This window comes from Macrobrachium rosenbergii, chromosome 6 (assembly GCF_040412425.1).
Source record: "Macrobrachium rosenbergii isolate ZJJX-2024 chromosome 6, ASM4041242v1, whole genome shotgun sequence".
Taxonomy (NCBI): Eukaryota; Metazoa; Arthropoda; class Malacostraca; order Decapoda; family Palaemonidae; genus Macrobrachium; species Macrobrachium rosenbergii.
Genome location: NC_089746.1, coordinates 8,187,195 through 8,212,634, shown reverse-complemented (window position 1 = coordinate 8,212,634; position 25,440 = coordinate 8,187,195). Strand labels below are relative to the sequence as shown.

The 25,440-nt window shown below is 40.0% G+C and overlaps 1 protein-coding gene and 1 long non-coding RNA gene across 3 annotated transcripts in view; one reads left to right on the top strand and one right to left on the bottom strand.

The window, feature by feature from the left end:
- LOC136839140 (uncharacterized) overlaps positions 1-21,835 on the top strand; it is a 60,754-nt gene extending 38,919 nt beyond the window's left edge. Inside the window, exons 9-13 of one of the 2 annotated variants that reach the window (XM_067104815.1) lie at positions 5,830-6,077; positions 6,435-6,598; positions 17,885-18,359; positions 18,686-18,852; positions 21,648-21,835. In XM_067104815.1, the coding sequence (XP_066960916.1) occupies positions 5,830-6,077; positions 6,435-6,598; positions 17,885-18,359; positions 18,686-18,852; positions 21,648-21,654 (1,061 nt within the window). In that variant the 3' untranslated portion in view covers positions 21,655-21,835. Of the gene's footprint in view, positions 1-5,829; positions 6,078-6,434; positions 6,599-17,884; positions 18,360-18,685; positions 18,853-21,358; positions 21,618-21,647 lie in introns of those variants that run through there. The other variant, XM_067104816.1, reaches the window with a different exon arrangement.
- The window catches only part of LOC136839142 (uncharacterized), a 27,592-nt gene continuing 20,352 nt past the window's right edge, over positions 18,201-25,440 (bottom strand). The window contains exons 2-3 of the long non-coding RNA XR_010853215.1: positions 21,938-22,007; positions 18,201-18,336 (exon numbers count right to left, since the gene is read on the bottom strand). This is a non-coding gene — a long non-coding RNA (uncharacterized lncRNA). The remainder of the gene's footprint in view (positions 18,337-21,937; positions 22,008-25,440) is intronic.

Genomic DNA, 25,440 nt, shown 5'->3' with positions numbered 1-25,440 from the left:
TACTTGACATCTGAATGACAGCTTACGCCAAAATTTATTGTTTTACATGTACATTTTTGGTACTTGTATTCAGAGGCTTCTGGTAACAAAGCACAAATCTCTTCACTTGCCATTCAGAGGAACTCATCTATATTATTGACATTTTTACATCAGGTGTTCATTTATGGTTTTTGTGTGACATGAGTTCTCTCTTCTCCTCTCCCTTTGGTGTTCTGAACATTTTATTTGAACTTCCATTTGATCTAGGTTTTCATGATATCTTTGTGCTATGATTTTTTTGGCATTTTTATTGTCTTATTGGATGTGGTTTTCAAGGATCATGTACTGGTAGTGATCTATCTTGTTCAGTTATTATTATTATTAATTTAGCTCTCCCACAGCTGGCCATTTTTGGTCGAAGGTAATCCTAAGAAGAGAGAGAGAGTATTTTTTTTAGTTGGGTTGTGAAGTCTCAGTTTCAGACACCAGATATTCTCAATATTTTGATCATCTGGTAGGGCCTTTTTACCTTTAGTATTTTAACTCCAGTACATGGAAATTGTCAGTGCTAATGAGTATACATTAGTCAGTCTTTAATCAGTTATACATTAGTCAGTCTTTAATCAGTTTTTGTTCTTTAATTATAAGTTTTTTACACATTCCATTTTCTGTAGTTGGGGCTATTGTCTTGTTGAAAAACCATGTTTCATTCCACAGCAAACCCATCATTTACATTACCCCTTATTTATGGCCTTCAGAAATCCTTGACACTTCATTCCCTGTTCATTCTCCTAGCCGTAAGCAGGGAAATTAAGTTTGCATCATCCTTTCATATTGCTCAACATACAGAGTAGCATATTACCTTAACCCTTAAACTTAGACATGAAGCCCTATTTACAAAAACGGTCTCCCATATGCCGGCGGGGTTGGGAGAGCTAGCGCTGAAGCGGAAAAAAGTTTTTTCAAAAATCACAGCACGCTTAGTTTTTAAGATTAAGAGTTCATTTTGGCTCCTTTTTTCTCATTGCCTGAAGTTTAGTATGCAACCATCAGAAATGAAAAAAAATATCATTATCATATATAAATATTGGAATATATGACAATTTAAAAAAAAACTCGTATATAATTGTATACAAATCGCTGTAAGCAAAACGGTTAAAGCTAATGAGTTAATTTTTTTAGTTGTAGTGTACACTAAATTGCGATGATTTTGGTATATAACAGATTGTAAAACGATTAAAGCAACACAGAGAAAATATCACAAAATGATGCATGAATTCGTAACGTGGATGTAAAAAAGTTTTTTTCAAAAATTCACCATAAATTGAAATATTGTGCTAGAGACTTTCCAATTGTTTCAAAATGAAGGAAATTGATTGAATATTACTAGACTGTAAGTTTTTTTAGCTTACAATTGCATTTTTTACCATTTCGATCGAAAGTTAAAGTTGACCAAGGTTGATTTTTCTATTTATCGTTATTTATATGAAAATATTTCAAAAATGGTAAAAGCTAAAAGCTAAAAGCATGATTTATTTTTGTTGTATTCTACATGAAATTGCGCACATTTTGATGTATAACACTTTATGTAACGAATAATATAAAACGGCGAAAAAATTATGACAAGGTGACTCAAGAAATGCTAGGATTTTTAGCGGAGTTCGCGTGCGTGGATGGAAGGAAAAAGTTTTTTTCAAAAATTCACCATAAATCGAAATATTGTGCCAGAGACTTTCCGTTGTTGCAAAATGAAGGTAAAGGATTGATTGTTACTAGAATGTAAGAATTTTGGCTTACGATTGCGTTTTTGAGCATTTTCGATAGAGTTAAAGTTGACGAAGGTTGTTTTTTTTCTATTTATCGTTATTTATATGAAAATATTTCAAAAATGGTAAAAGCTAAAAGCATGATTTTTTTTTTTTTTTTTTGTTGTATTCTACATGAAATTGCACACATTTTGATGTATAACACTTTATGTAACGAATAATATAAAATGGCGAAAAAATTACGACAATGTGACTCAAGAAATGCTAGGATTTTTTGCGGAGCGAAGGAAAAAGTTTTTTTCAAAAATTCACCATAAATCGAAATATTGTGCTGGAGACTTTCCGTTTGTTGCAGAATAAAGGTAAATGATTGATTGTTACTAGAATGTAAGAATTTGGCTTACGATTGTGTTTTGCGAGCATTTCGGTCGAGTCAAAATTGACCGAATGTTAAAATTTTGTCAGTTATCGTGATTTAAATGAAAATATTTCAAAACTTTTAAAAGCTAAAAGAATTATTTATTTTTTGTTGTATTCTACATGAAATTGCGCACATTTTGATGTATAACACTTTATGTAACGAATAATATAAAACGCTAAAAATTACAACAAGGTGACTCAAGAAATGCCAGGATTTTCAGCGAAGGAAAAAAGTTTTTTCAAAAATTTACGGATGCCCTCAGGACACCCCGATGCTTCCTAGGGGTCGTAAAAGGCACGGGATGTGGTCCTTGGTCGCCTTCGGTCACACGTGGGCGAACAACACGGCGCTGAGAAGCTGGGTCACTTTGGCTGCTGGGTCCTTCTCCAGCATCCCAGTCTAAAACTCGCCTCACACGCCACTACCGACAGGCAGTATGCGCTTTCACGGTCCTGACGGCTTTGAGACATCTCTGCAAACGTCCTGTTGCAGCACCAATACGCAAACACTCGCCAAAGTTCTGCAAAACACGGATGCGTCAAAAAATCGCTCTCATGACGGTCCGACGCTGATGCTGTCTGGTACGAGAAGGATATAAAACCGCGCATGCGGCGTCTGGGTGACGCTTATAAACAAAACAACAGCTTGATTCGTGAACTCCCAGCATCCCTCAAGGCGCGTGATTTGAAACCTTCCGCAAACTAGGCCTATAATTATTTTTCCGCGAATATTTAAAAAAAGCATTTTTAGTCGACATATGGTACGTCCACTTGACATCCAACAGACAATTTTCATCGACGTATGGTACGTCCATTAGGCGTTTCAGGGTTAATAGCGTGTCCTAGGACCTCATGTGTTTTTCCACTGGCCATGCTTAGGCAGTATTGGTTAAGTACAAAACACCTAGACATTTCCCAAACTCAAGTTCAGGTTGCACAGCTGCAACCAAGCAAAGAATGCTTAGCTGGACTTCTTTCATTGCAGAGAACAATGCCAAAAAGGTTTCCATAAGAGAGAATATCCAACATAAACTTCGGGCTTCATCTGTTACGTGGGAGCTGGAGAATTGTGTCCAGTTCTCTTGTTAAGCAAGGATCCTTATCTAGTTGGTGAGACTGAAGGAGTTTGATCTGACTAATATCCTTAAACCATTCAAGATGACTATGGGTATATGCTCATTCTTCATCAGTTCATTGACCTTCAGGGAAGTACCATCATCTCAAGCAGTCTTCCTCTAGTTGGCTGCCTTTGAGACCAGTTGACAAGGTAAGTATTCTCATCCAATAATTTTCCAAAAGGTAGAGGTAGAAGGTCTGTTATTCACAACAATACAACTCTAGGGGTAGCCAAGACCAAACTCACTGTGCTGTACCTTTTAGAGACAGAGGATAATCTTGTTTGCCTTTGGCAAAACACATCATCTGTTCAGTACCCCAAAACAGCAAGTGTAAGTTAAGTTCAGGGATTTTGCCTTTACATGGTGTCCCAGAAAGTGCTACCAAGACATATGTCTTTGCACTGACTTACTCTACCTTGGAGCCATGCAGTAAGATAATGAATGGCAGAAATGTGCAGGCTAGGGGAAATCAAGCCCTTTCCGTGAGTCATGTTGAGATTTAAGTTGTTTCTGATCTTATAGTGGGAGGCAGTGTACACAACAAGAACTCGGCCTGAAGCATACTTCACTTGAGGGTAAGCAGATTCATTGCTTCATCATCTTAGTCCTCTCTATTTCATGATGACATTCTTTAGGACATGGTCAGTCAGAAATTACTTGCCTCTGCATGGTGCTGAGCTCTGTCATCTGCCCTATTTTTTCTTGTAAGAGTATTCCATGGATTTGAATTTACATGTCTTAATGTCGTTTGCAGAGTTTTGATCTTCCAGATATACCTGTCTTTTCTGTGTAGAACCTTGAGTTCCTTTGATGCTCAAAGTCCCGTGGGTTTTGAGTCAGACCCTCTATTCCAAATCGGATAATTCCAGGATTTTCTGTGGCAGAATATTCTCACGGGTAAATTGCAATTTGGGATAATGTAAATGATGAGTTATCAAAAGTACTATTATTTTTTTCATTACAAACCCTTCATTTACATTAAATGTCCTGCCTCTCAACCAAGCTGGGTTTTTGCAGCTGTAGCCTAGCCTATACAAATGTGAAGATTTTGGCTGCATGAAACCTCAGGATCCATGTGGCTTGAGTGGTGTTGCTATTCAGCTGGCAAACATATTTTCTTTTAAGCTGATAATTAAGTGTTTAGGGTTGTGGAGACGCAAATGTGGAGTAATGTAAGCAATGAGCTTGTATTGAAAAATACTTTTGGTTGTAAAAAATTGTGTATCAAACAAATATTATATCTTTGAACAGCCTTGCATTAATCTCATGGGGTAAAGTGCCTAAAAATAAGTAAATTTTTGTCACAGATATCTGCTGTTAGCAGAAGTTAGGAAAGAAGAGTGGCAATAACTCCTTACACTTTTAACCTCCCCAAGGGAAGTGATGATGTAAATATAATTTGGAAAAGTGGCTCAACATTCCCACTTTACTGTTATTTCCCAAGTGGCTTGGTTCTGTTTATATATTTGTAATTTTTTTTTATAGATTATGAAATTTCTGTATTTTATTTTCTGAAAGGCTACTAATAAAGTTGGTTGCCTGTTAAAATTTTGGGTTTCTGAAATAATGATGATGATCATCTCAGTAGGTGTATATGAGTTGCTGAGTTATCAAGTTTCACTCTGCTGAACTTCGATTGTATATTATTATTCCATTGCCAAACTTTGTTACATACATATCTTGGAAACTGAAGGAATGAGGTCAGATAGATTTCTAGTTCCCCAAACTGTCATGTTTCTTTTGTTGGTGTCTCAGGTGATGGTTTATCGGAAAGCTTTTTTAAACAACTAACCAAATCTGTTCAAGTTAAGGCAAATTAATTTATCTGTGGATGGTCCTGTATAAGAGAGTAAACTGAATCTTGTTGCAAAGCTTTGGCATAAAGATAAAAGCCAGGTTACCTTGCATTTACCTCTAGGTCACCTGCCCATCAACTTCTCTTGCTATGGCACAGGTCTGCTGAATTTAGTACTGTTTAGTTTGAGAGGATGCACTGGTAAGTTTTTAAAAATGTAGGGATTCATACATAATGAATTGGTATGTTCTTTAGCCAACGTACTAGATTTGAAGCTTGCAACACGTGTATTTTTCTTTCAGGTTAATCCTGGAAAAACCCAAAACTGGGAAATTTTTGTTTTGTGGACGTTCACAACAATGGGTTATTATTATTATTGTTGTCATGCCACCACTGCATCAAGTAATATTGTAACCTTGAACACAAGTAACTTCCAGTAAATGTTATAGGAGAGCTATGTTAAAATAAACGCACTTCTTTTAATTACAGCAGCCTTGTTGCAGGTTTGCAATCTCTAAAAAGTCCTCTCTTGTTGTAATCAAAATTTCTTAGCAGAATTTGATCAGTATTTGATTTGCATTTATCTTAACAGCTATGGATTTTTCTTTTATCCTAAACGGGAAGAGTATTTTGTGTACCATAGAATGTTTTCAGCTTGTACCTTTGCTACAGTTCAAAATGTTAATGTCATTTCATGAGCTCTCTTCTTTTGAGTATTAAATTGCATTTTAGGAAAATTTTTCTTTTTCAGATAGTCAGACTAGTGTATACCTCTGTGACTACCAGCGCATGTTGAATTGGGATCGTTGGCTTTCCTCTCCAGTAAACCGTATTTACCAACATAAAGAAAATGTTTTGATGATACTGAAAGAAATTGCGGATTCAGAGACAGAAGAAGAATTTCAAGAGAACCTGATTTATCTCGAGGGTAGTGAATTCTGGCAAAACAATGCTCATTTACGTCGGTGGTTTCAAGAAGAGTGGTTAGTAAACAAAATGGTAAGTATATTTGACTTGTCATCCATGTATCTAAACAACTGACTTAAAATCAAAGCTCTTCATGTATTTGAGCAACTACCCTGTAATTCAAGGCTTTTTATGTTTGACAATAGGCAGCTGAGTGAGAACTCAGAATTGCTTCAACCTTTGGTTCCTGGAGCCAGGTGTGTTTTCACTGTATGGTTTTTCGAATGGTTGATGTGTATATTAGCTTATTATTCATCCTATACAGCATTGCATAGTTAATTTTGATATTTTTTAAAATTTTTCCTGCAATTATTCATTTATTTGTTCATGATGTATTAAAAATGCAATATTATAAATGTTTTTGAGAGCTTGATAAAATTTTTCTTACAGAGGTGGGTCAAACTGTATCGCAGTAAGAGGTTCAATGCCATTAATACCTGCTTTGCTAGGCTGAAACAAGAAGACTTGATATCGCAAAACTTTGAGAATATAGATACCCTTGGTCAATTAATGTATGTGCTGATTAATGGCTTCCTTCCAGAAGCTCACCAAAGGTATGGTTATTGCTAATATCATTGTTCACTTTTCTTTATCAAAACATTCCATTTTCTTTATCATCTATTTTCCTTCTGTTATTAAAAGTTACCATGTAGATGATTTGCTATATATTTCCAGATACACTCACACAGACAGTTTTATAAATCTCTAGAGTTACATATTGTATTAGGTGTTTTTCTTGGTTTTGTTAAGACTGGCTGGAATTGGATTATAAAATTTAGGTCTAAGTGGTGGGACCTATGAGGTCATTCAGTGGTGAAAGGGAAACAGAGCAAAAAAGGTTTGAAAGGTGTAACAGGAAGAAAACCATGCAGTTGCCTTATGAAACAATTGTTATTATTATTATTATTATTACTATCATTCAGAAGATGAAACCTATTCATATGGAACAAGCCCATAGGGCCCATTGACTTGAAATTCAAGCATCCAAAGAATATGGTGTTCATTGGGAAAAAGTAAGAGAAGGGTAAGGGAAATACAAAAGGAAGAGATCCCACTTATTAAAAAAGAAAAAATTAAATTAATAAATAGATAAAAATGTATTAAAATGCAAGGAGAATAGTATTAGGGTAGTAATGCATTGCATGTCTGCTTGAGCTTCTGAAGTTCCAATTGCACAGCATCCTCTGGGAGTCTGTTCCACAGTCCAACGGTGTGAGGAATAAAGGACCTCTGGAACTGAGAAGTTCGGAGAGCCTCGATGGCTCAGTCGGTTACAGCAGCAGCTTCGGACTTCGTAGAGGTCTGTGGCGCGGGTTCAATCCCGCAGCCGACTGATCAGAGAGGCAGACACTTTGCTATCCGTGTAGACATCCCGGGATTATATATGTAATCAACGGATAGGTTTGCTTAAAAAGCAAATGGATGTTACAGACTAAATACACACACAAAACAAAGCCACTACAACACCTTCTAAAAACATAACAAACATCTCACACGTCTCGAACTCTCGCCATACCCGCAATAACTTCTCGCTGCTGGGAAGAAAGGGCGTTGGGTCGGGTATGATACATGAAACATAATGCATCGGGTCTAAGCGATGTCAGGCAGGGCAGCCGAACGAGACCACAGGTCTACCCCAAAGCCAAATCAAAAGTCCTTCAAAAGAAGGCATCGTGCTTACCCCATACAAAAATGGGAATAAAAGCACGTTAAAAAGAAGAAGAAGAAGAAGAGGAACTGAGAAGTTCGATAGCAAGGCACACAAACTGCATATTGGTGCTGCCATTCAGTGAATCTGTTTGCTCTTGGCAGGTAAAGGGGATCAGGGATCAATTGTGAATGTGAAAGATCTCTGTTGAAATACAACTTGCATATGAAAAAGTGACAAACAATACATCCTACTTATGAAAAAGTGACAAACAAGAGACCATCCATCAGTGGTCCAAGTCATGACTGCTACTATTAGGAAACAAACCTAACACCGCAAACTACTCTGTCTAAAAGAGAGAAATCTTTGGCAGAAGCAGACATTCACACCAGAGAACAGTATTCTTGTAAAGGAAGCACAAATGACCTAAAACAGGTTGCATTGGCTTTATCACTGTTATAAATATATGAAGCCTTATGAACGATACCTAACTTTTTTGCGACATTTGCTGAAACTTTCATTAGATGTTTCTCAAAGTTAGTTGTGAATCAAATTGTTCCACCTAGAATAGTTAAAGCTCCAGACTCGTTCAGCAAAGTTCCATCCACCCGAAGGGGAGGATGTGGTGGGAAATCTGCATGAGATCTGCTAATCAGTAGTGTTTTCATTTTACTAGAGTTCAGCCTCATACCCCAGTGACTTCACCATTCACTGATCCGGTCCATGTCCTGGTGAGGCTGAGGGCCCCTTCATTTCTCATAAATGGAGACTTTACTACACCCACAAGTGTTGCATCATTGGCATACTGAACAATTTTGTTTTCCAGCCCAACAACCATATCACTTGTACATGTACACACTAAAAATAACAGTGGACCAAGAACACTACCCTGTGGAACTCCAGACAAAATAGGTCTTGGTTCACTAAAGATCCCGTCCACAGCAACTTGCTGCTGCCTACCTGTAAGGAAACCTTGAAGTAATCCTAAAACATATCACCCACTCTAAGATTCTTAAGTTTATAAATAAGTGCCGTGTGATCTACTAAATCGAATGCAGCACTAAAATCTATTTTGAATTACTCTGCACTCAAAGATAATCTGAACAGAGGTAGAGTAAAAGAATTGAAAGGGATTGCAGCTAGGGGCCGAAGGGACATTGCAAAAAACTTTAAGCAATACCTATAGAGTACCATGTGACGTGCACTGATGACAATACCTCCGTACAGGGATGATGATTACCTGGTTAGTTAGTTATAAATGATTTGTTTAACCAGACCTCTGAACTCTTTTAGGGTTCTTCTCGGGCTGGGAATGATTACCTGGTCCTGCTGACTGCTGAGCATTTGCTGGTCAGTTGGCTTCTTGAAACTGAGAGGCTTCTTTGTCTTATGTAGGAGGTAGCTGGAAGTACTAAGTTTCTCTTAACATTTTAAGGAGTGTTGTGTACAATTTTATTGGGATCTGTAGTTTTATTACTATCTTCTGGAACAAATATAATTTTAATTTACCGTATTTGATGGCTTATAAGACGCATGTCTGCATAGGACGCACCCCAATTTCAGCTGGACATTGAGGGAAAAAAAAATAAGGTTTCCTAGCCTATGCTCATATGATTTTGGTAAGTAAAAACTGTAGTATTAGGTTATCATATGCATATTGTTTCTTACCAACAGAATCAACAAAAACATTAATAAAGAAGTTATTTACCATATTTATATTTATCAAAATATGTATTATACAATCAGCCATTTACTACGATCGAATGTTTCGTCTGCTGCTGAAAGCTACCTCACAGGTTTACCAATAGATTGCAACACATTCATTTGTAAACATTGTTTCTTACCAGCAGAATCAACAAAAACATTAATAAAGATGTTACCTACGGTAATATATGTTATATATATCCATTATATATTATAAAAGTATGCAATCAAGCTCTGGAATTTACTACGTTTCATCACTGCAGCTGAAAGCTGCCTCTTGGCTTGATATGAATACCGTTAGGTGGCAGCACCATCGTTTGTAAGCGTGCAGACGACGTTGGTGATGTACAGTAAAATGATTATGGAAAATATTTGGGGAAGAAGAAAACACAATCCATATTACCAACTGAACGAAGCCTTGTTATCGGTAAAGCTCTCGAGATAATCACCAATAGGTGGCAGCACACATACTATAAGTCTGTAAATGTGAAATGTGGCGATGCGCTGTAGACGACGATAATGATATTAACACATTTTAATGAAAATATCGATAATAACAACGTAGATATTGATTATAATACTAGCAGTAGTAATTGCGGTGATGGTAAGTGTGATAATGATAAATAATTATAATAAACTTTGGTTTTTAATAGGTTATTAGGATAACACCGAATGTTAGGCTAGGCTACAACATCTACGTGACGTTTCATGTATAATTTAGGCCAAAATTCTTAAATTTGTTCATGAGACTTACCCGTCAGATATATATATAGCTGTATTCTCTGATAGTCCGACAGAATTTCAAAACTTACGACACACGCAGTGGGAGATCAGGTGGTTAGTACCCATTCCCGCCGCTGGGAGGCGGGTATCAGGAACCATTCCCATTTTCTATTCAGATTTTCTCTGTCGCCGGTACTGTCAACACCTGTTTTCAGTACCTCCGTCTTGGATTTCGTAAACTTGGTTGTCACTTAAGTATTTGTTTGACTTTTGGTTTTTTGACTTGGACTTGTGGCTAGGCATACGCATTTGTGGACTGTTTTGGATTTGGCTCTGTTTTTTTCCTTGGATTAAGATGTCTGAATCTAGTTCTTCTAGTTATAGAGTTTGCTGTGTGCAAGACTGTAAGGTGAGGCTACCGAAAATTTCGGTAGATCCTCACACTGTATGCTCGAGGTGTAGGGGGCATGTTTGTTTATTGAATGATCGATGCAAGGAGTGTGAATCTTTGCCTGATGCTAGTTGGAAGACTTATGATTCCTATGTGAGAAAGTTAGAGCGGGATAGGATCAGGAGGTCTTCCTCCAGAAGTGTTTCAGTGAGTAGGAGTCAGGCTAGTGTTTTTTCACCTGCTAACCCTCCTGTAGACGTAGCTTTTCCTAACCCTGTGGTGTTGCCCCCGGGCCCCAAGGTTGTGTCTGCGGAAGGTGATGCCCTGTCGGTTATTATGTCTTCCATTCGTAACTTGGAAGCTAAAATGTTCGCTCTTCAAAGTGCTGTGAAGTGCAGTGATAGTGTCTGTCCCCCTAGTGTTGTGGAGGGGGTGTCAGATCGGCTGTATAATGCCTCTAGGCATAGACCTCTGCCGGACTCCCAGGACTCAGGGAGTGGGCAAGTCAAAAGCCGCAAGAGGGTTACGCGGACCCCCCACCGATCTGGCGTCCCTTCGGCAGGTCCTGTTGACGCTTCCCAGGCTGCCAAGGATCGTGCTCGGGCACGAATCCTTAAGGATTGCTTCTCGTCCCCCGAATCTTCCTCCCCGCGTCGGGGGTGGAACTCTCGGGAGGACTCTCGCCCTTTGAAGAGAAGCTTCAAAGAAGGGGACGCTTCACGTCCCTTTTCTCGTGACGCTCTTCGCTCTTCTCCGGAGAATTTTGACGCCATCCCGCCGCAGAAGAGGACCAGGACGTCATCGGACGATGACGCTTTTGAGCGCCCCGGTCGCTCCAGGAAGAGAGCTGTTGCTTCCCCTATGAGAAGGAAGAAGGCGTCCCCTCACTTCTCATCTTCTCACAGGATCAGCCCTTCTCCTGAGGAGGAGACTTCTCCTACTCGTAAGCTTCTGCTAGACATGCAGAGGCAATTGGCTTCGTTAATGGCCCAGAAGGAGACTGATACGTGTCGTCGTCGGAAGGATTCCCGGCTGCCGATCAAGAGGTCCAAATCATCCCCTTCTCCTTCTCCGCGTTCGTTGTCTTCTCATGCTTCGCCGCCCTCTAGAAGTCCTTTGGCTCAGCGCTTTACTGGTCTCAGCAGGGATCGCCAATTCCCTCTTTCTGAAGCTCTCCATGCTGCTAGGCTTGTCGCCCCTCGTTACGACGCTCCTCTGGCTTCTCGCCATGATGCTTCTCATGCTGCTAAGCATGACACTCCTCATGCTGCTCGGCAAGATGCCGCCCATGCTGCTCGTCCTCATCGGGACGCTCGTTGGGACGCTCGTCGGGACGCTTGTCAGGACGCTCGTCAAGACTCTTCTTGCCGAGATTTTCGCGACCCCTCTCGGACTTCTTCCAAGCAGAAGTCCCTTTTGCGTGTTGGTCTGCAAGGGCTTCGACCTCCCGGTGTTTCTCCAGTCTCTTCGGTTGCTCCTGTTGAAGAAGGAGAGCTGTCTAGTGCATCGGAACCTGCAGTTGAGGATCAGTCCTCGTCTTCTTCAGCTTCTTCCGACTACCAAGTCTTGACAAGGTTGCTGACGGACTTGTTTGGGGACAAGTTTCAACCTTCTGCTCCTCGCCCTCCCCCTTCGCAGTTAACCTCGTCTAAATCGCAAAAGACTTCAGGTTTTGTGAAAATGGCCACGTCTCTCTCTACGAAGAGGGCCTTTAAGAAGGTTCAGGAGTGGATGGACTCCAGGAAGACCCAGTGCAAGACTTCCTTCGCCCTGCCTCCGTCAAGATTGAGTGGGAAAGCGGGGATTTGGTACGAGACGGGAGAGGAGGTTGGTTGGAGAGTTCCTTCCTCTTCCTAAGGGGACTTCGCCAGCCTTGTGGACGCCCCCAGAAGGTCTCTCCTTTCGTCAGCGAAGGTGTCCTGGACGTTGTCTGAGACCGATCACCATCTGAAAGGCCTCTTCAGGACATTGGAAGTTTTCAACTTTCTGGACTGGTGCCTGGGAGTCCTGGACTTGCAGGCTCGTAGCCCTGACTCCATTAGTCTGGGAGATTTGTTCAGCGTCCTATCTTGCATGGACAAGGCGGTTAGGGATGGCTCCAAGAGCTGGCTGCCCACTTCTGTACGGGGCTTTTAAAGAAGAGAGCCATTTACTGCAACTTCACTGCGAAGTCGGTCTCTCCTTCTCAGAGGGCAGAGTTGCTGTTCGCTCCGATGTCTAGCCATCTTTTTCCCCAGTCCTTAGTCAAGGATACTGCCGCCACTTTGCAAGAGAAGGCTACTCAGGACCTCCTGGCCCAGTCTTCTAGACGTCCAGCAGTCCCTTCGACTTCTTCCCTTGGGCAGGCTTCCAAGATTCAGAAGCCCTTTCGTGGAGGAGCCTCTTCAAGATCGTCCTTTCGAGGAAGAGGTCTCTCCAGAGGTAGAGCCCCTTCTAAGCCCAGGGGCAAGAAGTGACTCTGTGGACCTTCAGACACCGGTTGGAGCCAGGCTTCTTTCCTTTGCAAGAGCCTGGAGAGAGAGAGGGACGGACAACTGGTCCCTCGAAGTCATCGAAAAGGGATACAAGATCCCATTCCTCGTCTTACCCCCATTATGCACGAAGCCCAAGGATCTGTCGCCATCCTATCAGCAGGAGAAGCAGCAGATTCTCTTCGACCTGCTCGATTAAATGCTCGAGAAGAGAGCTGTGGAACAGGTCTCAGATTTACAATCCCCGGGCTTTTACAACAGGTTGTTTCTGGTCCCGAAGCAGTCAGGAGGATGGAGACCAGTCCTGGACGTCAGCAGGTTGAACCATTTCGTTCTGAAAGAAAAGTTAAAAATGGAGACGTCCCAGTCGGTTATGGGAGCCTTAAGACCAGGCGACTGGATGGTTTCTCTCAATCTCCAGGACGCCTACTTTCACGTCCCTATACATCCTCTATCAAGGAAGTACCTGAGATTTGTCCCGGGGACAGGTTTATCAGTTCAGGGCTCTCTGCTTCGGGCTCATCACAGCCCCTATGGTCTTCACGGTTTTAATGAGGAATGTTGCGAGATGGCTTCACCTTGCAGGAATAAGAGTCTCACTTTATTTGGACGATTGGCTCATTCGAGCCTCGTCAATGCCGGGGTGTCTGGAGGATCTTCACACGACTTTGAACTTGACGAAGTCCCTAGGACTTCTGGTGAATTTCGAAAAGTCCCATCTGACCCCGACTCAGTCCATCGTTTATCTGGGGATTCAGATGGATTCAGTGGCTTTTCGAGCTTTTCCGTCACAAGAAAGACAACAACAGTGCTTAGACAAAGTTTCAGCCTTCCTGCGGAAAGAAACATGCTCGGTGAGGGAATGGATGAGTCTGCTGGGGACCATTTCATCGCTGGAGAAGTTTGTTTCCCTGGGGAGACTGCATCTCAGACCGCTTCAATTCTTCCTTGCAGAGAACTGGCAGGACAAGGAGAATCTGGAAGTTTCTCTGAAGATCTCGCCAAAGGTGAAGGATCACCTAAGGTGGTGGCTCGATCCATCAAAGTTGGCAGAAGGCTTTTCTCTCAAACTTCAGAACCCCGACCTAGTGTTGTTTTCCGACGCGTCCACATCGGGATGGGGAGCAACACTAGGGGGGGAAGAAGTGTCGGGCACCTGGAGAGGGGAACAGGTGTCCTGGCACATAAACCTCAAAGAATTGGGGGCGATTCAGTTGGCCCTACTTTTCTTTCGAGGACAGGTCACGAACCGAGTAGTCCAGATCAACTCGGACAACACCACGGCCCTGGCTTACCTAAAGAAACAGGGAGGAACTCACTCTCGGTCCCTGTTCGCTTTAGCAAAGGACATCCTTCTGTGGGCACAGGCCCGGAATATTACGATCCTCACGAGGTTCGTTGCAGGTGTAGAGAACGTCCGTGCGGATCTTGTAAGTCAGCAACAACAACTGCTACCGACCGAGTGGACCCTGCACCAAGAGGTGTGTCAGGGACTGTGGAAGCTATGGGGACGCCCCTTGGTAGATCTCTTTGCAACTTCCAAGACGAAGAGACTTCCTCTTTACTGCTCCCCTGTACTCGACCCAGGAGCGATCTCGGTAGATGCTCTTCTCTGGGATTGGACGGGGATGGACGTGTATGCCTTTCCCCCGTTCAAAATCCTCGGAGAAGTCATCAGGAAGTTTGCGTCGTCGGAAGGGACGAGGATGACATTGACATTTTGGCCTTCGAGGGAGTGGTTCACAGAGGTCATGTCCTTCCTAGTGGACTTTCCGAGAACACTGCCCATGAGAGTCGATCTACTCAGACAGCCCCACTTCGAGAGGTACCACAAAAACCTCCCCGCTCTGAGTCTGACTGCATTCAGACTATCGAGAAGCTGGCCAGAGCGAGAGGTTTTTCTAGACCAGTGGCGAGAGCTATTGCCAGAGCCAGAAGATTCTCTTCCAGTAATTTGTACCAATCGAAGTGGACCGTGTTTAGGAGATGGTGTAGAAAGAAGGGCATTTCCTCTGCCACGACCTCTGTGAGTCAGATAGCAGACTTCCTCTTATTTCTGAGGAGTGAAGTCAAACTAGCGGTCCCGACTATCAAGGGATATAGGAGTATGCTATCATCCGTTTTTAGGCATAGAAACCTGGACCTGACTAACAACAAAGACCTTCACGATCTATTTAGATCATTCGAAACCTCGAAGGTGCCTCGGCAAAGGACTCCTTCTTGGAATTTAGATGTAGTGTTACGGTTCCTGATGTCCAGTCCTTTCGAGCCTCTTCGTTCTGCGACATTGAGGAACATTACCAGAAAGACTATTTTTCTAACCGCTCTAGCAACTGCGAAGAGGGTTAGCGAACTTCAAGCCTTCAGTAGACATATAGGCTTTAAAGGACATAACGCAGTTTGTTCTTTAAGTCCTACTTTTTTAGCGAAAAACGAGAACCCGTCTAACCCTTGGCCCAAGAGCTTCGAAATCAAGGGTATGGCTGAGATTCTGGTTCAAGAGCCAGAGAGAGTCCTTTGCCCTGTTAGGGCTCTCAAAGTCTACTTAGACAAAACGAAGGAAAGTCGAGACCCCTTGGATAATTTATGGTGTTCAGTGAAGAGACCGGACTTACCTATGTCGAAGAATGCTCTGGCATTCTTCCTGAGGGACACGATTAAAGAAGCCCATTTATGCTGTCAAGACACTGATTTTAAACTTCTGAAAGTCAATGCTCACGAAGTCAATGCACACGAAGTGAGGGCGGTTGCAACTTCAGTGGCTTTTCAGAAGAATATGACACTCAGTAACATTCTGGGTGCCACATTTTGGCGTAGCAACTCTGTGTTCGCTTCACACTACCTGAGAGATGTGAAGATGACATGAGAACTGCTTCTCGCTAGGACCATACGTTTCCACAGATACATTCCTGGGGGCAGGGAATGACACTCATCCTATCCTATAGAAAATGGTTAGAAAGTGTTTTTTATGGTTGTTGGGTCGACCGCCAGAGGCGGACTTCCCACTTGTTAGCTTTAGTTGTGATATCCTAACTTAGTTAGGCTTGGTCAGGTGGTTGTTTTTTACTTCGTTTGCCCTCACTGTATGGTCAATATGGTCTAGTCACATCGTGGTCACGCCCCCGTTGACAGATCATCTAGAACTCACCAGCTATACAGGTCACTTCCTTGCTGGAGACTCTAGTAAAGCAGAAGCGGACTTGGGTGACAGTAATCACGAAGTCAGCTATGCTAACAGGTAAGGAACCAAGGTATCATTCACCTACATGTATTGTGTTTCCTAAATCCTATTCTGTCTGTACCCACCTCCAGTGGTGGTATTCAGCTATATATATATATCTGACAGGTAAGTCTCATGAACAAAATGATATTTTAATGATAAAATAAAGTTTGTTCATATTTACCTGGCAGATATATATATTCATAGTGCCCGCCCACCTCCCCTCAGGAGACAGTGGCATTAGAAAATCTGAATAGAAAATGGGAATGGTTCCTGATACCTGCCTCCCAGCGGCGGGAATGGGTACTAACCACCTGATCTCCCACTGCGTGTGTCGTAAGTTTTGAAATTCTGTCGGACTATCAGAGAATACAGCTATATATATATCTGCCAGGTAAGTATGAACAAACTTTATTTTATCATTAAAATATCATTTTTGAGCCTACATTATCTACATAGGACGCAAGGGGATTTTTTAGGCCATTTTTTTATTAAAGAAGTGCGTCTTATACGCCGTCAAATACGGTACTTTCTTTGAATCAAATCAAGTCCAGTACTATTAATCTATTGTATTTTTTAAAAATTTTGTTGTTGGTTTCTGTGTAAAAGACTTCTCAGTAGCAGTGGCCCTGTTGTGACACAGTCAAGTTAGTTAGTCAGTCATTCTCATTAATGATGATTTGATAACCTCTCACTGGTCAAGGATTTTGGCAATCTGTAGTAACATCTCTTCAGAATCTCAGTGCCCATGTCTTTGCTGTTTAGAGTACAGTAAGCCTGCCACATATGAACTATCAACGATGTGAACTTTTGTCCATTTGTTTAAAGGTTGTAAATAAGTGCGAAATTCAAAGCTCTGCAGGCATTTCAAATTTGTCTCTGCTGCTTTGCCTAATAAAGGATTCTATGGTTTGAGTAAACATTTTTTCCTTTAACTCTCAGTTGTGGTTGTTAAAATGCACCTGAAATCAGTAACAATAAAAATCACAACTTTGATTTCCTTCTGGCTTCAAGCTTATGTACAAAAGATGTCTATAAACATATGAGAGAGGTTTGCATATTTTTGATAGCAGTAGACAGCAAGATTAGCTAACAGAAAATAATGGAAATAAAAAATTATTTTTCAGTTGTTGGTTGTCAAAATGTACCTAAAACCAGTAGTAAAAAAAATACAACAGAGGTTTTTTGTTGGAAGTTGAAGGTTGGGATAGGAGGGTCGTCAGCTGACCAAAGAGAACGACTGGCTGTTTTGTAAGCATAATCTAATCTAGCCAAAATGGGACTTGCATGATACGTGGGATAGACAAACTTTGATGTGTTTTATTACCACTTTATTAAGGAAAGATTAAAGATTTTTTGTTTGTTATAAACTTTATTTCATTTACAAAGACCAAGTTGAATTGATAAAATACTTCTTAACTATACAATGCTAAATGCTGTAGGGTTACTACAGTTCTAGATGCCTTGGCTAACTTTGTAGTACTTCTGAATGAGCTCTCAGAATGGAATGAGCTCTATGTAGAGAAGTAAATGTAGTACTGTACAAACTTCATGCTTTCTCTCTGTTCATCAACAAGATACTTGTATTTACAATTTTCTTGTACCATTGAAGGATATGGCCAAGTACAGTGTATAAAAATAAAATTTTATGATTCACTTGCTAATAAATGTATTAAATTTTAGGTACCTTCGTGAAAATATCCGCTGCAGCTCGGAGGTTCGAGCCCTTGGTACAACTATCCCAGTCTTTCTGAGAAACAGACCTATGCATTTTGTTAAGCACATGATGGAAAGATGGGAGGATAGTAAAGCATATAAAAATCATGTGATAAAAACTGTTAACAATAATGTGTTTCATGTAAGCAGTCCATCTTCAGAGGAGGCTGTGTCTGAAGTTCACTTAGATGCTGGAGAAGGCTTACCTAATTGTCAGTGCAAAGACTGGCAGGCATTCAATTACCCATGCAAACATATTATGGCAGTTATTACATCTGATCTCCACCCATCCATCACTTGGGATAGCTTACCAGAGCAGTACAGAAATAGTCCTTTTATAACTCTTCATCTTTCAATGGTTGTGTCAACCATCAAACAGGAACAAGATAAACAAGATGTTCCTTCTATCACTGATGGATCTGTAAAGGATAAAACTATATTAGTAAGTTATGGAATTTTTGTCATTTGCATCTATGTAATTTTAGCTTTAGTTTAAGATTAATCTAAATACAGAGATGATAGTAGTGCAGTATGCTGTTGTAAGCTAAATATGAAAAATAAGAAAAAGTTTGGTCTCTAAGTGTCCTAATGTTTGAGGCAATTTTAAAATCTGATTGGCAACAGAAGGTTAGTGTTCAGAATGCAGTGACCTGTTTTTAATAACTACTTTCCTTCAATGTTAATTCCCTTACTACAGTAAGTTAATATATACCCTAATCATGAGGAAATAATATAAATAGTTGATAACATAACAGTTGATAATTTCAGATACAAAATTTGGCCAAGAAAGTAAGAAGTTTGTCTGGGGAAATTGCAGGCCTCACATATTTATGTCAAGATAGTGACATACTGCACACTGTTTCTGACAACTTGGAGCAGCTGAAAACCACCCTTTTAAAGTCATGTCCTGGTGATGTTGTCCACCTGTTTAGATGGTACGTTTTTTAGTACGTATTTTGGATACTTGTGTGATATATTGTACCTGAATTCTAATTCTCTTTCAAATTTGTTTTCTTACTTCAGTATTACCTAGGCCAAGTAATTTTTTTCCAAAAAAAAAAAAAAATTTGTTAAAAGATTTTTCTATACAAACCTAATGCAGTACTTTACAATAGACCTGTTTCATGTTCACAGAATCCCAGATGCACCTCTTTCTTTTAAAGAAGTGTTCCTGGTTTCTTTTAAAGAAGTGTTCCTGGTGAACTGTGGTCAAGTTATCACAAAGTCAAGTGTTACTGCTGTGTCCCTGGGTCCTGGAATCTGTGCTATTTGTTCTTGGCATAATCTGCACCTGAGGTTGTGTGAATGTCCGTCCGTGAGGCTGCTGCTAGTGTGGCCCTATTGTTGGTGCAGTCCTTCTTCATAGTGTACTCCTGTCAGTTAGCATAGCCTGTGCAGTGACAAACAAGGTGGTGAACATGAACAGTGCTCCTATCCCTACCTCAAATATGAAACTCAGAAGAATCTGGTGTATCATGCATAGGCAGTTGGCTGTGACATCCCAAAACCCCAGAAGAAATCTTATGTGCATATTATGTTTTTCTGCCCATATAATGACCTCTACAGCTTGGTACAAACATCTCAAATGAGTACATCCTTAGTTCTCTAGTTATGCCAATACAGTTGTGTTGCTAGTCATTACTCAATGTTTTGCCTTTCCAATAAGATTTAAGATACCCCATCTGAAGTTCCAAAATATGTCCCCAGCTTTGGCTGGAGGCACCCAAGCATAAGAGGCCCTCCAGTTCCTCATAACTAGGACAGCAACTATTTTCCTGTTGGAGTTCGTCTGCCTTTACCACTTCCTTAGATGTTAAAAATCCCACAAACCCACTTCAGGACTTCCATTCTGTGAGGAATCAAACCTTGTCTTGCTTGGATGAGGCTTTTGTGGATGTACATACAGAAGGGCCTGAGACCATTGAGGCCAAAATGCCAGGAGGTGGCATTAATTCCTGTGGTGATAATGAGAAAAAGGTTTTTGTTGTAGAGAAACTCTTATTTTCTCATTGATGTCTGTTTTGTTCAGTGGCCTTCAGAGCCCCCCGATGGGTTTTTAAGAAGAAAGTCCTACTGTAACCTTGAAGAAGAGAAGTTATTTGAGGAATTCTTTATGCTCCTGACTGGGTGGCAGCAACCCAACTCCTGGGCTTTGTCTGCTAGCAGGGAACTTGAAGCCTTATTCTTCTTCAACTGGCAGTTGTCTGAAGAGTTGTCTGCTAAGATCCCAAGGGGCTCCTTAATTGGGGAAGTGTAACCCCCAAGGTCTGGCTTGACTTTTCATATTTATCCCTATTCATGCCATCCCTATGGATGTTTATGATTCTTATTGCCATCCCATAGTGTGATTATTTATTGGCAACAGTTTCACTATAACACTTCCAGAGAGCTCTTGAGGAGGTGGATGAGTTCATTCTGCTTGTCTTCTTCAAAATCCCTTTGAAGGATGGAGCATGGTGGCTTGCAGTCACAGAGGAGGAAGCAAGGGTGATCAGGTTGTTAATGCTCACTAGGTGATTGTTGTTTTTATTCTTCCTTTAACGTGTGGGGAGATTCTTACTTCAAGATTAGGTATATGTAAACTGATGGGTTTGTATTAAAAAATAAATTTTTTTAAATCCAATTTATATGAATAGTTGAGTTTAATTTCCATGTATACTTTAAACTGACAGTATATTTTAAATTGATTGCAGTATTTTAATAATCATTGTATACTAAAAACAATAATGACAGTAAACTCATGTTTTTTTTATCCAAAGAAGTAGCCTGTTGTTAGATTTTTACTTTTGCAAAGTTTTGTACTTTTTGAAAATTCTGTGTTGATCCAAAGAACTGTGTATTTTATTCCATTATCAAGGCAAGATTCAGTAGTAAATGGTGGCTATCTGTCAATTTTCTGATGGCCAGGGAGCATGTGGAACATTAATTTGAAAATAATTTTGTGCACCACTATAGTTTTTGCAGTTTTAATATAATGCAGACATCCAAAATGAACTTACAACTGAAAGTATTGCAGCGAATAGTAACCCCTATGATACTGTAGACTTTGATAACCCCTTACATCCACAGAATAATGATGTCGATAAGGAGTAATATAATGCTATAATGTCAGATAAAATTATGTGAGGAATGATCTGTCCTGTGTCAGCCAATCCTATATTATGAGGGCTAGACAGTATGGCATTTATACATATACTGTAAAGAACTATCATGGTAATACAGTACTTGTGTCCTGAAATGACTGCAAGCACCTATTAAGTTGGTGTAGTGATTTGCAAATAATTAAGCATTTACTTTATTTTTGAAGTAAAGAACCATTTCAGATGTTTGTTATATTCCTGGTGAAGAATTTTGTAATAGTCAAGAGCTTTTACAGTTAATGCAATGATTTTAGCTGCATTGTGTACAGATTTCATATAAATTGTTTCCTTTGCTTTTCAGATGAAAATAAGAATAAACATTCAGTATCTACAGCTTATACACATGAAAAACAGTTCCAGGTGATCCATTATACAGTACAACCTAATTTTTAATGGCTCCATGTACAGTATGGGATATTATGTTAATTTATTGCAATATTATATGTAAAAATGTCAATGAATTTTTATGTAATGTATACATAAATCTGGCCATTGATGAAACAATTTTTTGTAAATCATTGTATACAATGAAAGCTTTTGCAATTATATTTATTTACTACTTTATCAGTTTTAATGTTTCCTGGTTTCAGTAAATAAGAGAAAAAGATGTAGGCTGCATTCACTTCCTAGCTGATAATCATCTAGTACCCCTACCATGTCATGGAAGCTATAGGGCTACCCCATCTGTTAGACGGTAAATTTCCAGGCCTCCCAAAAACATCCCAACCTGCTTTTACTTTTTATATGGTATATAAAAAAATAAATGTGAAAAAGGCAACTTAATATCTTTTAAATAGCTGAGTATTCTACTGCTAGGGAGAGTTAATCTGAAAGTAAGGTTTGACAGTCATTAATACAAGCAATGTAAAAGTGGTATTACCTTCTGACACCTAAGCAAAATCACTGAACACATGGTTACTTCTCAACCACTCCTCATGACCAATTCCAGCCTGTAAAGAATGCAGTAACACAGTGATGGTACATAAATGCCCAGATTTCAATCAACAACGAATGGCAAGTGCTTTACAGAAATATTAGTATAATCTCATACATTTTCATACTACATTATTACAAAGTTTTTACAAAGCAGTAACTTGATTTATTTCATAACAAAAACCCTTCAGGTCTGGCTTGTGATAGCTGAAAATTTCAACTAGGTGATCTGGTTACAGCACCTTCTACGAATAACTAAATACTTGTGGCAAAAGCAAAGTAGCCTACTCACATGATCTCTGAGGGAAGTTTGATCCATGGACTTGGATGATATTCTCTTCAAAGATTCCTTGACATCAGGAAAAAATGTACAAATATATTGGATTCCTACATTATATGCATTAAAGGCAATGAAGTTGACAAACCTGCAACTATAATGAAGAGGTCACACGATGTTCCCGTTCAGGGGCGTTCCTAGATTTTTGGGCCCCTCTTACGGGGTGGGAGGCAAGCGAAGTGAGCCAAAGCAGCTGGGGGGTTGGCGGGGGGTGGCTGTAAGGCCCTCGGAAAATTTTTAGAATATGAGCAATTGTAGGATCATTTTAAAGGCACTTGTAAATGCAAATTTCAGAAATTTTATTTCTTAAAACTAGGTGTACATTGAATAATTGAAGATCCACTTAATCCAGTTAAACATAATGATAAATGGTAAAAATGAGGATAACAGTAATGTACTCTGGTGGCAATATGATGTGGAGGGAGTTAAATGAATCAATATGGCTGGAAGGGACTCCATTATGTGAAGTGAGGTAGATCAGAGTGAAGGGAGTTAGAACAGAGTGAATGGAGGTAGAACAAAGTTTGGAGCGTTAGAACAGAGTGAAAAGAAGTTAGAACAGTGAAGGGCAGGTAGAACAGAGTGAGGGGCAGGTAGAAGAGAATGAAGGGAAGGTAGAACATAGTGAAAGGGAGGTAGGACAGAGTGAAGGGAGGTAGGACAGAGTGAAGGGAGGTAGAACAGAGTAAATGGAGGTAGAACAGAGTGAAGGGAGCTAGAATAGAGTGAAGGGAAGGTAGAACATAGTGAAAGGGTTGGGAGCTAGAATAGAGTGAAGGGAAGGTAGAACATAGTGAAAGGGTTCAAAGGGAGGTAGAACAGAGTGATGGGAGGAAGAACAGAGTGATGGGAGGAACTGGAAGAACAGAGTGAAGGGAGGTAGAACAGAGTGAAGGGAGATAGAACAGAGTAAATGGAGGTAGAAGTTAGAACATAGTGAAATGAGGTAGAACAGAGTGAAGGGAAGGTAGAACGGAGTGATGGGAGGTAGAACAGAGTGAAGCTGTGAAGGGGCCCGGGGGGCGATTTCAAACAGCCCCCAACCCCCCTCAGGAACGCCACTGTTCCTTTTAATAATTATATGCTATCCCTACAACCCATTATAGGTAAATGGCAGAATATATGGAATAACAATTACAACAGATCAAGCCCAATGCTGGAACATGGAATTCGTCATATCAAAAGGAACAACACAAGTAATTCTGAACTGTCTAAGAACTGGTCACTTGTTTGACCCAAGGATACTTGCTGAATAGCCCACATGATCCAATTCCTATTTGCAGACTGTAGAGAAACAATAACAAAAACATTTTCTGTGTGAATGTCTGAAATGCAATTTATAATGAATGTGAAGGTTTGGAAACAAATGAGGTAAAGGAATTCTGTTTGATTCTCCATCATTTTCAATTACGTATCCCAATTATAAAATTTTTAAATTTTAAAATTGGTTAAATTTTTCAGATTTTCCAGGCTTGTCTGTTATCCCAGGTATATAACTTAGGAAGTTGTAGATTAATAAATAAAATCTATACTATAATAAAGACAAATCCTTTTGACCAGCCCTGTGAGAACTAATTAAATTAGCTCAGTGGTCTAATAAAACTACCTAATAATGGTAATAATAGCATGAGGGCCCAATTTCAGAATATCAAATTTAATTCTAGGAACCTCACACTTTATCAAAAAGATAGTTGCAGCGAGTTGGCCAAATCAAGACCCTTCAACATCATAACTATAGTGCCAAAGTTGAAAGGTTACAAGTAATTATGGAACGGGGGCAAAGAAGAATGACTGGCCCTCCTCACCACCAACCACAGACTATAGTTGCCTATATTATCTGGTAGCTGTCCACCTCATGTGACTGATGACAGCTTGCAATCTAATTCAAAGTAGCCTGTGAAAAGACTGCTTGCAATATTAATGAAAAACCATTCAGGGTTCTAAATGTCATAGAGAACCTTCCCAAAATGCAGTTGTTTCAGAAGGTGAAAGATGTGTTAATTCCTAGGGAAAGTTTGACAGGGTTAGAGGCCTCAAAAATAAAGATGTAGATCGTTCAAATGTGAATCAGGATGTCTATGTTTCATACTTAATGATTTAGAAATTGAGAATATCTAAAGCTCCATGAAAGACATCACAAAAACGTTTACTAAGGGCATATTTCAGGGATTCCAGACATATCAGCATACCGTCAAAGCCCAGGGTTTCCAGAGTTATCAGCACACCTTATGATGCTGCTTTTCTGATGGAGTTACCCAGTCTGTCTTGTTTAAATGCATCATCTATGATCTTTTCTCTAGGGTGACCCTGGAAATCAACTTTTGTCTTCTAACCGAAAAATTATCCTAAGAACATGCATGTGGTTGTTGGTATAGAAGTTAGCGTCTTGGCATACTATTGGAATGCTGAGAGTTCGCTCCTCACCCAGAGTGATGAAAAATCACTGGCTCTGCTATCATTGTCAATTACTGCTACAGTGTTGGGTCTGTGGTGGGGGTTATGGGGAACCTGGCTAATATTCCCCTGAGCACCGTAACGTGGTGGAGAACTGAAACTAAGCAACTTTGACTTTAATTTTCAACTACTGTCAAGTTGTCAAACAAAACAAAAATCAAGGGGTTTCATGTTCACTCAATACATGTAGGAAACTTCTGGTGAAATGAAAATTTCTTGTATTTTGGGAACATGAAAATTGTTTGGTACTTATAGTAAGTTCCTATTTGGGTTACAGTTGAAATGTAGCTCTTGCTTATTCTTATACAATTTGTAATGATAATATCAGTAATAAGAACCAGTAATGCTTTAAGATTTCCAGGACCTTGAAGGTTCTCTGGTTACAAGTATCCCTGCAAAAAATTATTGCACAATGTAACCCAGATATACAGTATAAATCTCACCCCGACTCCGTTAGCATCACGCACATTCTATGCCCACAGACTAAGAAAACAATGGCATGCTCGCTCCACTAACAGGATTTTATTGAGAGATTTAATACTTACCCTGGCATAACAAAAATTATAGCAACAGACATATGTTAAAATGACAAATTTTTAATTAATCTGTATTTTTCACAGCTAACAAACCTGAGGTCTTTATGTAAGAGGATTTTCTCA